General features: G+C 38.2%; 1 protein-coding gene across 1 annotated transcript in view; it reads left to right on the forward strand.

The window, feature by feature from the left end:
* LOC150087063 (protein YIPF1) overlaps positions 1-15,571 on the forward strand; it is a 111,140-nt gene that overhangs the window by 52,643 nt on the left and 42,926 nt on the right. The window contains exon 6 of the mRNA XM_090372362.1: positions 5,307-5,461. Coding sequence (XP_090228488.1) covers positions 5,307-5,461 — 155 coding nt within the window. The remainder of the gene's footprint in view (positions 1-5,306; positions 5,462-15,571) is intronic.

Consider the following 15,571-nt stretch of genomic DNA (forward strand, 5'->3'; position numbering starts at 1 on the left):
TGTACACATTGTACTCCCCAAATTCCAATTCTGCACTGCTTATGTCTGTGATATCCCAACAATATCTGCCACGTCTCTGATATCCCAACAATATCTGCCTTTGATGACTAGTACTTCAAACACATCAAATTTATTAACTATACTCCTAGCATTGGTGTAATGCAAGTATACATGCACCTGTTTCTACTCTTAGCCTAACACAGCCCATGTATTTATTTGTTCCACTATGACTCCCAGCAGTCTTGTAAATTTCCATTGCCTTGGTTTCCAGGCTGCTGCTCATTCTAATAGAAGCAGTGCAAGAATCACTTTTGCCTATACCTGCTGCCACTGTTAACCTTTTAGTCTGTGTATTCCCCCCCCAAGTTCACTGTTTTCCAACCCACCTAACACTGCCTTGATAGCATCAGCAAATATTCTTGCACCCTTTCTATTTAAGTGTACCCCATCCCTGTAGAAGCACTCTCCTGTTAACAAGCAGAAACCAGGCTGAAAAAAATTCTACCCCTTGAGCCTTGCACAATCTCTCTAGGGCCAAATTGATTGACAAGGTCTCATCATACACTCCCACCTGTCGTGTCTGGCAGAACTGCAGACACTTTCACATTCAAACATAAATCTGCAGATCTCTTACTCTTAATGTCATTAGTTCCAATGTGTACAACATCACCACCTTTTGGCCCCTTAAAAGATAATATCTGCTCTACAATGTCATCAACTTTTGCCCCTGGCAGACATACCCTGGTCCTGTTCTACCTATCCTTCTTGCATAGTATATTCCCCTTCTCCCTGGCAATGGTCACTAACAATAACTAGTTCCTTTGGGACCAGTGCATTCTGCCTTGGAGATTGCCTCTGTTGTTGCCTGATGCACAGGAGTGAGCTCTGCTGTTGAGCTGGGCAGCTCAGAGCTTAATGGGCCCCTCATATTAATTTCTTCAAGGGCATTTACCCTACACCTCAAGCTCTCATAGTTGCCCATCAGAATGCTGAGTTGGGGCCTAATTTCTTGACCCTCTAGGCATCTAGCACACACACAAAGCCTCCTTGGCTACATCATGTATCGTTTTAGAAAGTTCAGCAGACTTTTCACATTTTGCTTATTTTTTGAGACTGTGATACATTGGAGAATCGCCTCCTTCATTTGTCCCCCGAGTCACAGCACTCTCGCTAGTCTGTGATCTTTGCTTCACAGCTCTAGTCTGGGTCACGATTTCCATTTAAATACAATTTAATTAACAATGAAATTTAATAAGATTTAATAATATTTTTGATTAATTGATAATCCTATAATAAGCTAATAGATTCCTAATTGAGTGCTTCATATTACGCTATCTAGTTTTACTTTATACCTTACGCAATCAGTTCGAAATACATATACATTACGCTATTTCTTATCGACTACAATATGGCTGCCAGTTCAACAATATTGGCGCCAACACTGGGAGTCGCAACTTCCAAAAATCTCTAGTTAAATTCAAAATAAGTAGCTAACAAACACTATTAAACCTATTTAATATCTCTGTAAAAAACAATGTTGTATGTTAATTAATGAAGAATACAGTAAAAATTAAAAATACTTATCCCTTTACAGCAGCCAAAAACCCACCGACTTTTCTCTACCACGACTAGAGCATCCTCTCATATTTTAGTTATGAAGAAATAGCAATCATCAAAATGGTTGTGCAATTCTTACCACACCATAGGAACAGCAAAATGCATACATTTAATTGTTTCAGTTAGCCCTATCCTCAGATTTGTGATGCAAGTAAGTGCAGCACATATGTGGAGTCCAAGTTTTGTCCTGATCATTTGTCCTGAGAAATCTTACAAAGAATATGCATGTTTAGTAATATTTTAGATTTTCTTCCTCTGAGTTTTTGTTGTAAACCATGTAGCCGAAATTGTCAAAGTTTTTCAGACAGTTCCTTTGCTTCCGCTTAAACATTTTAAAAATACAATGCTAAGAAAAACAATATGTAAACAATATACAATAGATACACAGATAAACTGCACATGTAGTCACATTACAACTGTCTTTCTGTTACAGAAATGAGAGAGAGAGAGAGAGAGAGAGAGAGAGAGAGAGAGAGAGAGAGAGAGAGAGAGAGGTAGGAGGCTGAACGTGTTAACCCTCCTCAGCTGCCATCTATGAGCACCTGCAGACATTATTATTTGCAGGTAATATAACAGATCGATGTCATATCTACTTCCCTAAATTGTAGTAAGATATATGCATTATGGTTGAACAAAAACTTGTATATATAGAAATTGTGACATGATGTGAAATTTTAAGAATTATTTTAGAAATCCATACATAAAATCAAAATAAAATGCTGGCCAATCAACTGATTGGCCAGCATTATTTACTTTTGTTCCCTGTCAGAATAGTTCCTCAGGTAGCCCTATGTGAAACTATTCTCTTCTACCATGATTTGTAAAACTCTTAACTGATATCAAATATCAGTTGTTGCCCTTGAACTTACATTGCTGAATTTTCTCTGAAGATCCAAAATGTGACCGTTTTAGAGTTTTGATACTTGGAATTGAAAAGTCAGGGAGTTCGAACTGATTTTCCATCTGAAGCTGCCTCGCAAGTATGGGGAAATACTATGATACAATCTGTGTCCAAGTACACACTCTGTGCCTTTTCTGCAAAATCTCTTCAGAACGTGAAAATAAAATGTGTGATGTTCGGTTAATAGTTTGTTCTTAGGAAAGAAAATTTTGAGTTGGTAGTACCTTTTTTATCAAAGAAAATAAAGAGTGGTCTTATTTTGATTTGCTCACCTTTGATGTTTTTTCAAAAATGGAAAACCGTCTTCTGCCATTTGTTATGTTTTTTAGTATCAGGATTATGCTGGAATATCTGTGATGTTTCAATATGATACAGGTAGTTCTTGACTTTATGAGTTAATTCGTTCCTAGCGCTTGCTCATAAAGCGGGAATTTATTTCCCATAGACATAATGTAGTAGTAGTAGTGGCATGTGATGCAAGAAAGCAAATGTATGAGCTTATGCAGCATCAGCGAGAAAAAAAAAAAATCACACCATTCCCTACAAATGCCTGTCCAGTTCCTCCTTAAATTTATTTAACCTGTAAACTTCCACAACGACAGATGAAAGTTTGTTCCAGCAATTAACCACCCACCGGCTAAAGGCAAATTTCTGCACATCTATTCTACATCTGTCCTTTCATAATTTGAATTTATGCTCCCTTAGATTTGTAATCTGAACAAGTGGAAGGATCCCATCAGAATTCAGCATGCTCAACCCATTCAAGGCCTTATACACCTCAATCAGATCACCGTGCAGGTGCCTAGTCTCCAGCCACTGCAATTTGCAGAACTTAAGCCTCTCTTGGTAAGAGGATCCCTTCATTCCCCTCACCAATCTTCTTGCCCTTCTCTGTACACGCTCAAGCAAATCTACATCCTTCCTGAAATGAGGCCTCCAGACCTGTACGCAGTACTCAAGGCGTGGCCTGACCATTGCCTTATACAGAGGGACAATCAACTCCTTTTCCCTGCTAGCAAAATTCCTATATATCATTGACAAAACCCCATGACCTGCCCTGGCAGCCTGTCTGCATTGCTCAGAAAACTTCATATCTGACTGCACAAGTACTCCCAGGTCTTTTTCATTTTCTACCACCTTAAGTGTAGTACCACACAGTTGGTACGTTTCTCTGGGGTTACTTCTACCCATATGCATTACTTTGCATTTGTCAAGGGTTCGGTGTTGGGTCCACAACAGTGGACCCAACACCGAACCCTGTGGGACTCCGCTAATAACATTAGTCCATGAAGAGCAGCACCCATTGATTACCACCCTCTGTCTTCTCCCACTTAACCATCCTTTTATCCATTGTAGCAACTTACCCTTAATATCATTCTGCTCCAGTGTTAAAAATAGGGGTTACGTTCTCAACAATGAAATTGGTTAGCTAATTAGTTTGTTTAAACAATGATTGATTTATCCAAAGAAATTAAAATGTAGCCTGTAAAATCAAGCAAATTATAATAATAAAGCAATTATTTATGACAAAAAATTATAAAGAATGTTTATTCTTCATCATCGACTAAATGCACACTCATTAATCACTTATTATTGGCTCAGCACTTGTTGGTTTGTTGCACAAGGAGTCGTCTTCAGAAATGCTTCAAGAGATGTTTGTTTCCAAGATAATCTTCTCTTTTCTTTATAAATTTCAGTAGCGTGTATAAGCATTTTTAACGGAATGCACAAATTGCAATTAACAATTTGTACGGAGTAACAAGTTTACCAAGCTTTAAAAAAAAGGAATGAAGAGAAGATTCTGAAAATTTATTTGTTTTTTATACGATTGAAGATTTCAGTAAAGGGGAAACACATTTCACCATAATAATGAAAAAACCACAATTCCAGCTATCGGTATTTTCACAAATGCAATAACATCGAGTTTACTACCCATTTGCTTGCAGTAACAGAAAAGCCCAATAAACTGGAAAGTGCAAATTGTTTATATTGTTTTATGGTCGTGACCTCCAGAAATGTGCTTTAGAAAAATGTCACAAAGGCATTCAAAATTGGTTCTTATAACGGAACATATGATAACGATGAAAGTGTAGCATTTTAGTGTTTTGAATTGGTAACTAATACAATTTGCACTATAAAAGCGACCTTTAAGAGTTTTATATAGAGAAAATTTCAACTTCCAAGGTCTTGGAACGAATTACCAAAAAACAATATGTTATTGGGTTCACATTACAATATTTTCACGATACGATGGTGCCTCTGGAACGGATAAATATCGTGAAGTGGGGTACACTGTATTGTATAGCTATGCATGTGGTTTGAAATGCAGTATTTCTGAATGTTTAACATTCGTTTTTTGCAATCAATGTTCATATTTTCGATTTTGTTGATACTTTAAAAAAAAAAAACCTCGTAAACCTGGGAACTCGTAAAGTGAGAACTGCCTGTACTAATATCCATGTGATATTTCAGTATGATCCTAATATCTCTGATATTTTCGTATGATCCATGCTGTTGTACAGAAATATTCCATGATGTTAGTATCCAGAGAGTTTCTTTTTACGAAAATTCGTCTTACATGAAATGGTAACTGAGTCCCTGAATGTAATTCAGTGATATACATTGAGACTACTTGGAGTACTATTAAGCAATCTCGTTCTCTCTCTCTCTCTCTCTCTCTCTCTCTCTCTCTCTCTCTCTCTCTCTCTCTCTCTCTCTCTCTGTATGATACAAATTTTTGAGTTTGTCAACAAATATTAATTGTCTTTTTTTTATTTATATTTTTCAGTATCATTTTCTGCAACAGCGATATATTCATATGCATTCCTAATTCCATTAGGGTTGTGGGCCATTTTGTGGTATCGTAAAAGTAATGCAAGGTGTTCATTATTGGAAATGCTGTGTGTTTATGGCTATTCACTTTTTATATATATACCAATCTCAGTAAGTATTTTTGCTAAATAGTTTAATTTCATTTTAAGTTAGCTGTCATGTGAATAATACAGTTAAAACAGAAAAAATACTGAAAGAAAGGAAAATATTTCTGTCAATTAAAGCTTTATATTAATGAAACTTTTTGAATTACTTTTTTTTTTCTCTTTTTCCCAAGGGACACTGTTTTCAGTTGTGTATAATACTGAAGATCTGACATCTTAAACATACCACCTTGTTTTTATACAGTATGTTATCATTAAATTGATATTGGATTATTCGAAATGTGATATATTTCGAAGTCACTCCTGTTTTTTACCCAGCAATATGTTTTACATGCATTTTTTTGGATTATTTGAAATATGTATGCAGGGAAATTTTAAATCTGAATTGAGCACTTTTCCAATTTGAAAAGACTGTCAAAACCTTACAGGCACACATTGTTATAGCAAAAATTTTCGGATGGTAACTGTTTTGTTTAATTATTATACAGTATATGGCATCTTTAAATTTCTATCCACCACCCCAAGAACTGATGAATCAAGGAGAATTCACATAATTGCTACTTGTTACAGGTGTACATGAAGTGTAGTCCATTTTGTATTGCCGTTTTTTTTTTTTATACTGCAGAGAGTTAAAAAAAAAAAAAACTTGAACAATACAAAATGTGTGATTTCCCAACACAGTTGCTGTGCATCTTCAAGTGTCAGCATGTGTGCACTTGATTTGAGAGAGAATAATAATAAATGCTTCAGAGAAAAAATACTTTCACATTGGAAGATTCAAAAAAATTAACAATTCTTAAGAAATTCCCAACACAGTACAGGCAACCCCTATATAACACAGTACTTCTATAACATGGTTTCACTCTAACATGATTGATAAATTGCGGCAATCTTCACACAACACAGTAGTTATATAACACGGTTTCGCTCTAACACGGTTAGAGGACTATGGCAAACCTTGCATAACAGTATTTTTGAGCTTTTGTACGGAGAAAACCCTGCTATTACATTGGATGTAATTTTTTAACATTTCCATTCTTTTTGAATCCCTGCTGTTGATGTGCTAGTCAAATAATTATTGAGAAATCCCTGTATTTATTTTATTGGGAAATCCCTGTGTTACATTCTGTGCTATTGAACTTGTGGAAAAATCTAGATTTCAAAGTTTTATTACTATTGGACAGCACACCAGGCCATCTAAAAGATTTAAGTCATCCAAACGTTGAAGCTATGTTCCTACCACCACAGTTGCACTAGGTCAATACAACTTTGTTCATTCAGCCATTAGATCAAGGCATTATATCCACCTTTAAAACTCATTACATCAGAAAATCGTTACAAAAGATTTTGGAAAAAATTGATTCCAATCCAAGAGTATTGAAGTAATGGAAACATTTCTCAATTATGGACTGCATCAGAGTCATAGCTTTCTCTGAAAGAAGTAAAACAATCAACATTAAATGCGTGCGGAAAAATGTATGGCTGGAGTCAGTTCATTCAGGAAATATGGTAGAACCGGCAGAAAACGGAATCGGTGCGATAGTAGTCTTGCTACATCGGTAGGAGAGGAAGTTTTTAATGATATGACTACTGAAGTCCTCATGGGTAGCATAGTTGATAGAATCACCCTCCTCCCCACACCTTATGAAAAAGAACTGAGTTCGAATCCCATCGATGATGGGAAGAATTTTTATCGGTCTTTTTCACAATGTGGTTGAGTTAGTCAGGCGAGGGTAGCATGATTTTTTTCTGCTGGAATCTCAGTTTTTCGTCCAGCAAAACAGAAAATTGTCCTCAGGACACATGCAATTTATAGACAATATGCACAGAGTAACATGGCCTTAGTTGTCTATGCTCCTAAAAAAATAAAAAATGATATGCTTACCGAAGATGTTCAAGAATTACTGGTAGAAAAAGAGGCTGGTTGAAGCAGATTTGGTGGAAATGGCATCGGAGGTAAAACCAAATCAATTCATAGAATGATAGCACGGATGAAAATTCTAAACTTTCAAATTTTACACTAAAAAGCATACAGGAAGGCATAAAGTTAGATTAGCAATTAGAATCTTATATTTTGAATGGAGATTATTGAATGAAAGGAGCCCAAAGTTCAAAAGGTAGCTTCAAAAATGCTTAGTTCCATACGAAGAAATTCACAAAATATCAAGCAAAAGCAAACAAACCCAGATTACTGATTTTTTAAAGAGAGTAGAAGATGCATGAAATCTAGAATGATGTATTTTTTGTTAGTTTTGTTGACATTTTGAAATAGCAAATTTTTGTTAGCTTTTGAAACGTAACCCCATCCTTTTTGTACCTTTTCTTAGTCCCATATAACACTATTTCACATGACATTTTATAGGAACCTAACTACTGTGTTATATGAGGGTTACCTGTATATGAAATCATTTTCCTTGCATATAATAAGAGAGATCAGAGTTTTACTTTTTTGCTTCCATAATAGTCATTCAAATCATGTAGACAAACTGAACATTAAAACAAGCACTGTGTTGCTTATATGTAATTGTACATACCTTCTTAAGAGGGAATTTCTATATTTTAGATTATTATTTGCTGTTTAATACTTGTAACCCGTACAAGAAAGGGTAATATTTCTAGCAGTACTACTTGCTCGGTAAACTTAGTAACATAGCATTAAATTTCTCGTGCTAATTACAGTTGTGATAGTTGGTCATAGAGTGCTTGCATGAGGTGGTGAGCAATTTTACATTACTTTAGAGTGAGCAAGAAAATGATTGTGTAGTATGTGGGTAGAGCTTTATATGCATTTGATTACAGGCTTTGATTTTACTTGGTGGTGTGGAATTAAATCTTTTTTTTGTGTGCATAAGTTAGGTAGTTATTTATGGAAGAAATTAACCTTGAAGCTGCTACAGGAGCATTTTCTTTCATTTTAAATGCTGCTTTACTGAGTAAAGTTAAATGACAAAGGATATCAAACCTTGACATTTGAATTCAACAATTCTTATGACCAGGGAAATCGTGTTTTTTTTTTTTTTTTTTTTTTGTTTTGCTTTACTTTTTTGTTCTGCATTTATTTTAATATACTCTGAAAGGACAGAATTCATGGGATACCTGGTTCCTGGGCAACACAACATGTCACTCCTATTGCTAGTGGACGAACCCACAGCTTGGCAGGTATATAGGTACACTGCATTCATGTAGATGATAATTTGATGTCAGTATGATAAACGTCATGAGTTAACCAACTTGAAAGAGGGATGATATGGATGCCCGACGCGTGGGTCACTCCATTGTGGTGGAGGTGGTACAGAAATTGCACTATTCCCCGTTTGACAGTATGAAGAGTGTATCGGGAATATGCCACTTCTGGAATAACATCTCGTCGTGGACAGCACTGTGGCTGGAGAGAGGTGGTGGTGGATGAATGTGTCGACATCTGTCTCTCATTGTTTCAGCCAACCAGAGAGTGATAGTGGCACAAAATCACTGCCAACTACAAGGGAGGTGCCAGACGAATTTCAACCAAGACCATCAGGCCATCATTAGCCGCAATAGGTTATAGTAGCTGCCAACCCACAGTCCTATTGCTAACCCCACGAACAGGTCTCTATTCCTTGACTGGGCGAAAGAACACTGGCACTGGACCTTGAATGATTGGAGATGGGTCTGATGAGTTCCATTCGTTTCTAGTTATTTCGGGCAGACGGGAGGGTGCATATTTGGCGGAAACTGCATGAAGCTATCCACCTATCATATCAACAAGAAACTGTTCGGGTGTGTGGACGGTCAGTAATGGTCTAGGGTGTGTTCAACTGGCACACATTGGCCGCTGGTATGTCTAGGCACATCTCTGAATGGTCCAGGTTACGTGTCCATCCTTGCAAATCATCTGCATCCCTTCACGGTCATCATGCACACATAGCGCAATGGACTCTTCCAGCAGGACAATGTGCCTCCCCACAGCCATGGTGACTAGAACATGGTTCAAAGAAACATTCCACAGATTCTTCAGCCATGGAATGGCCTCCCCATTCACCGAACATGTGCTCTGGAGCATCTTTGGGTTGTTGTGGAAAGGTCCATTCAAGCTTTGGATCCTCCACCCAGGAATGCTACGAAATTATGCACAGCGGTGCAGCTAGCATGGATGAATATTCGTGTGGAATGCTTTCGTGAACTAGGACTTGATGCCTTGCCATGTGACTGCCCTTATCCAGGCAAAAGGTGGGTCTACCTGTTATTAGGTAGGTGTCCCGTGATTTCTGTCCACTCAGTGTATACAATAGTTGCATGTAATATTTTCCTTTCGCGCAGCTTCCACAGTTAATCTTTTTCTGTAAATGGCAATTTAACTGAGCATACAAATAAAAAAAATTAAAAAGAAAGAAATAAAATAAATATTTAATCCACAATGAAGTTTACATTATAACCTCCATGCACAAGTACATGGTGGGTGACCACCCAGGTGTGAACCAACGTAAGCAGGGGTCGAGGTGTGGTGCCCACACTACATGGAGAAATGCCACCCCTCTATGTTACCAGGCAGTACTAGGTGGTAGATGACTCTCATCAACCGGTGCAATACCACCACTTTGGTTATTAGAGACTTGAAGTAGTGGAACCCATGTTTAGTCTCTAGAGCTAAGTTCCGGTCGACTCTTTCCTATCTCTTCCATCATGCAGTATGATTGATGGCTTTTGAGGTTATGATGAACATCGTGGCGAGATCCAATATTCCTTACATTTTGAGGGTACACCTTTAAAACGGTGTTCGCAGGCTGGCCGCTACTTAGTACACCGGACCGAACCTATTGGTAACTCTCTAGGAGGCTTCCTGATCAGCTAGTGTATAATCTTGCTACCTCTACTCTGCCAGATAGTGACTGGAGGGAATCCGAGTAATGTGTATGCGGGGAGCAGTGTCAAGGCCATGTTATGTCAAAGATCTGGGTATATTCTTACCATATGTATACCATATCCAAAAATTTCATTACTTCATACAGCATGTCCCACCCACTTTTTCTTACTATTGAATACACCATGACTTGTCAACTAATAGAGCAAGCTTATCTGTGAAAAGATCTAAACCTCCCAAGCACTTCCTAATTCATTTCACAAATATACGTGACCTCAATTCTAATCTCAACGATGTCCATTTCCACTTGCAGTCTGCCAAACCCCGTGTACTTCTTCAGACAGAATCTTAGTTATCGGTTGATTCAACTACTGCTCATCTCAGATGCCCAAATTATTCGCTGTATGATTCCTTTCGCCTCAAAGGTGGTACTTGTGCATATTCTGATATTCCCTGTCAGAGACTTGGTAATTTGGAATCTCCTCTTTTCAATCTTCTCTGGCTTAAAATCTCTCTACCTCATTGTGTCAAATTCATCTGTCTCTACCATTCTCCCAACTCCACTAATCACTTGGAGCTCTTTGACTTCCTCTCTTTGCGACTCAACTTTCTCCAGTCCAACTTTTCTAACAGTGAAGTTATTTTCCTTGGTGATTTTAATGTTCACAATACCAGCTGGCTTCCGTTTTCTAGTCACACCGACCCAGCTGGTCGAGATGCTGAGGCTTTTGCAATTACTAATGACCTTGCACAGATTGTTCATTTACCTACAAGAATACCGGACAATCCTAATCATACAGCCAATACGCTTGATATTTTTCTCACAAACAACCCTTCTAAGTACACGGTTAAAGTGAGAGAGGTCCTTTAGTCACTTCAGATCACAACTTGGTGATTGTATCTTCTCCAATTGAACCTTTATCTCATGGCTATTCCCAACCTCGTGTTGTTTGGCATTACAAGAATGCAAAATGGGATGACCTGTGAGACTTCTTTTCTTCTTTTCCTTGGTCGGATTACTGTTTCAAAACTTCTGATGTCAACGTTTGCTCACATCGTGTCAGTGAAATTATTCTTGCAGGAATGGAATCCTTCATCCCACACTCCACTTTAAAATATCATCCTTTAAATAAACCTTGGTTTTCCAATAAATGTGCTAAGGCTGTTCAAGAGAAGAATGTTGCATATCGTAATTGGCTTGTTTCTAATTCTCCAGTTTCATTTTCTGCCTACACCAAAGCTCGCAACAATTGTAAAGCATTTATTAATCAGTCCAAACTAGAGTTTGAACAGTCTAAGAGTAGAAAACTTGCTTCTTGCCCTAATGGTAGCCGAGCATTCTGGTCTCTTGCCAAAGCTATTGGCCACAACTTTTACCCATCTCTGCTCCCACCTCTGTCCAAACCAGATGGTTCTGCTGTCACCAGCCAAGGAAGAAGCTGACCTGCTAGCATCCCATTTTTCTTCCAACTCATGTATTAATGATCTTGGTAAAACACCTCCCACCATTCCCAACACGCTCCATTCAATGCCTCCTGTGGTCTTCCGTCAAAAGGATGTCAGAAGGATTTTGATGAATCTTGATGCTAAGAAGCTCCAGGTCCCGATGATATTTCTCCATTTGTTCTCAAAACCTGTGCTCCTGAACTTACTCCTATTCTTTGCAGCCTTTTTTCACTTTCTTATTCCAAAGGTGTTTTTCCTTCTGCTTTGAAATTTGCTCATATCCAGCCAGTTCCTAAAAAGGGTGACAAATCCCTCCCATCCAATTATCATCCCATTGCAATTACTTCTACTCTTTCTAAAGTAATGGAGAAATCAATTAACCGCCAACTCTTAAACTACCTAGAAACCTTCCGGCTGATCAACGATCGCCAGTATGGATTCTGTCAGTGTCGATCCACTGGTGATATTCTGGCTTATGTTACCCATTTATGGGCTAATTCAATGGAAAGGTTTGGTGAATCACAAGTAGTTGCTCTTGACATCTCAAATGCTTTCGATCGTGTTTGGCATAAAGGTTTCTAAACAAGCTTCCATCTTATGGTTTGCCAACTGTTTTTAGTAATTGGTTATCCAGTTTTCTCTCTGATCGCTCGCTGAGGGTGATGGTTGATGGCTCTCTGTCTTCTAACTTCCCCACTAATGCCGGTGTCCCCCAGGGTTCAGTTCTTTCTCCCACTGTTTTCCTCTTGTATATTAATGACCTTCTTCCATTTACTGGAAATCCTATCCATAGTTTTGCCGATGATAGCACATTGCATTCCACTTTCCATTTTGAGAAACCTTGTCCTGCTCAATCAGCTGCAACTTCTCGAAAATCTGCTACCAATTCTTTAAATGCCATCTCCAGGTAATTCTCCAGTGGGGCAAAGACAACTTAGTTGATTTCAACCCTTCTATAACTCAGCCTTGTCTTATATCTCGCAAAAAGGATTCTTCTACTCCTATGCTTATCTTTAGTGACACTCCGATTTCTAGGCACAATGATATATCTCTTTTGGGGATTACCCTGACTTCTAATCTCTCTTGGCACAAGCAAATTACAAATATTGCTTCCTCTGCATCTAAAAAACTTGGTTTTCGCTTTCGCTCTCGATGTTACTTTTCTTCCAAACAGCTGCTCACTCTGTATAAATCGCAAATTCGCCCAAATATTGTTCCCAAATCTGGGGTGGTGCCCCCAAACTTCTTGATTCCATTCAGAAGAGGGCAGTTAGGTTAATTAATGATTCATCTCTAACAGAGTATCTGCACTCGCTGTCTCATAGACGTACTGTTTCTGCTGCATGCCTCTTCTACAGATACTTCCATGGGCACTGTTCTTCTGAATTGGCTTCTATAATTCCCGCTCTCTCTTTCAAAACAGTCCGAACACGTGCCGCCAACATCCATTTACTGTCCAACTTCAAACTCACAGAACCAACTTTTCATCTTCCTTGTTTATTCATTCAACTGCTGTTTTCTGGAACAACCTTCCTTCATATGTATTTCCTAAAAATTACAGTTTACAGAAGTTAGAGTCCAATATCAACAAATATCTTCTTTCATCTTCTCAATCTCCAACCCAAACACGGTTCTAAGTACTATAGGTTCTAATACCTCTCTTGTTTGGGGTTTACATAAAAAAAAAAAAAAAAAAAACACATTTCACATCTGTAATCAGCATATATTTTTTCAGCTGTGCTAAGATGTGGGGCTTTTTTTTTTTTTTCCCAGCAAATGCAGGATTACCGATTTTTGTAACTCCGGCAAACGCTAAGTTTTTAATTATATTTAACCATTTTATTGACCTAATTGTTATATTAAATTATTTTTATGAGTAGCTTATAGATCTAGTCAAGCTCCTTGATTAATTTGAATTTAGATAGCGATTTTGAAAGTTAATTAAATACTTAGTCCCTAGATTTACCTTTTGTAACTTGCTGCCATTGTTATACAATACAACCTATGTCCCGAACTAGATAGCGGACGGTAACGTAAAACTAGATAGCGAAACACCTAGCACTGTATTGGAAATCTGTTAGCTTACTGTAGTATAGTATTATCAATTAATCAGTAAAATTTATTAATCTTATTAAATTTCATTGTCAATTAAATTGTACTTTTTTTTAGATAAATACATATAACGACCTAGATTTTACAAACATAATGTTATAAATTAATACATATAACTAGAAAGGAGATACGAAAGTCATATAATGAACTTGGAGATAATACTCAATGCTGAAATATGTATATATTGGGATATGTTGGGTTTTATTTTTTTATCAAAATTGAAATTTTATTTGAAATTGAATCGAAATCATGACTCAGACCAGAGCAGCAAAGCAAAAGGCTCAAGCTAATGGGAGCGTTGTGGCTCAGGGGAGAACTGAGGGGTCAGTTGTCCTCTGAATCACAGCCTTTTGATATGTACTGCTTGTTTGATGTTTGTGGAGCACTCAGGAATGGGACATGATATTGCCAAGGGGTGTGTGTTTTTTTTTTTTTTTTCCTGTTAGTTGTTGATGCATCGGCTTCCGTGGCCGTAATGCACCTCCCAAAGTTCTTGCACTACTCTGATCCAAGTCAGAAGCGGGAATTCGAACCTGTGACCTTTGGGTTCCCAGGCAGGTACTTTACACACCTGGCTAGCCCGGTCGGCACTGGGAATGTCTTTGTGTGTGTGCGATGTAAGGAGTGTGAGGAAATCAGGCGCCAACTGAGTGTTTTTATGGGCCTATATGAGAGCTTGAAGGACAGGGTGGATGCCCTCGAAGGATTTAAATTGAGACGCCCATCAAGCTCTCAGCTCTTGAACATCACGCAACACAGTGGCAACCCCCCAAGGCAGAATGTGCTGGTCTCAAAGAAACTAGCTGTTGTCGGTGACTATTGTCAGAGAAACGGGGAAAATATTGTGGAAAAAGGATAGGTGGAACAGGACCAGGGTATGTCTGCCACGGGCAAAGGTTGATGACATCGTAGAGCAGATATCATCTTTTAAGAGCACAAAAGTTGATATTGTTGTACGTGTTGACACTAATGATATTAACAGTAGGAGGCCGGCAGAATTACTTAACAAGTTCAGGTAAATATTGAAAAAAGCCATGATTTAGGGTTGAATATGAAAGTGTCTGCAATTCTGCCCAGACACAATAGGAGGGAGTGTATGTGAGAGCTTATTCGATCAATTTGGCCCTGGAGAGATTGTGCAAGACTCAAGGGATAGAGTTTTTCTCAGCCTGGTCTGTGCTTGTTAACAGGAGAGACTCCATCTACAGAGATGGGATACACTTAAATAGAAAGGGTGCAAGAATATTTGCTGATGCTATCGAGGCAGTGTAGTAGTAGTAGTGGCATGTGATGCAAGAAAGAATGTGTATGAGCTTATGCAGCATTAGCCAAAAAAAAAAAAAAAAATCACGCCATTCCCTCCAAATGCCTGTCCAGTTCCTGCTTAAATTTATTCAACCTATCAACTTCCACAATGACAGATGAAAGTTTGTTCCAGCAATTAACCACCCGCTGGCTAAAGGCAAATTTCCGCACGTCTATTCTACATCTGTCTTTTCTTAATTTGAATTTATGCCCCCTTAGGTTCGTAATCTGAACAAGTGGAAGGATCCCATCAGAATTCAGTGTGCTCAACCCATTATATACCTCAATCATATCACCGTGCAGGTGCCTAGTCTCCAGCCACTGCAATTTGCAGAACTTAAGCCTCTCTTGGTAAGAGGATCCCTTCATTCCCCTCACCATTCTTGTTGCCCTTCTCTGTACGCGCTCAAGTAA

This window comes from Mastigoproctus giganteus, chromosome 4 (genome assembly GCF_048544385.1).
Source record: "Mastigoproctus giganteus isolate SK-2022 chromosome 4, ASM4854438v1, whole genome shotgun sequence".
Lineage (NCBI taxonomy): Eukaryota > Metazoa > Arthropoda > Arachnida > Uropygi > Thelyphonidae > Mastigoproctus > Mastigoproctus giganteus.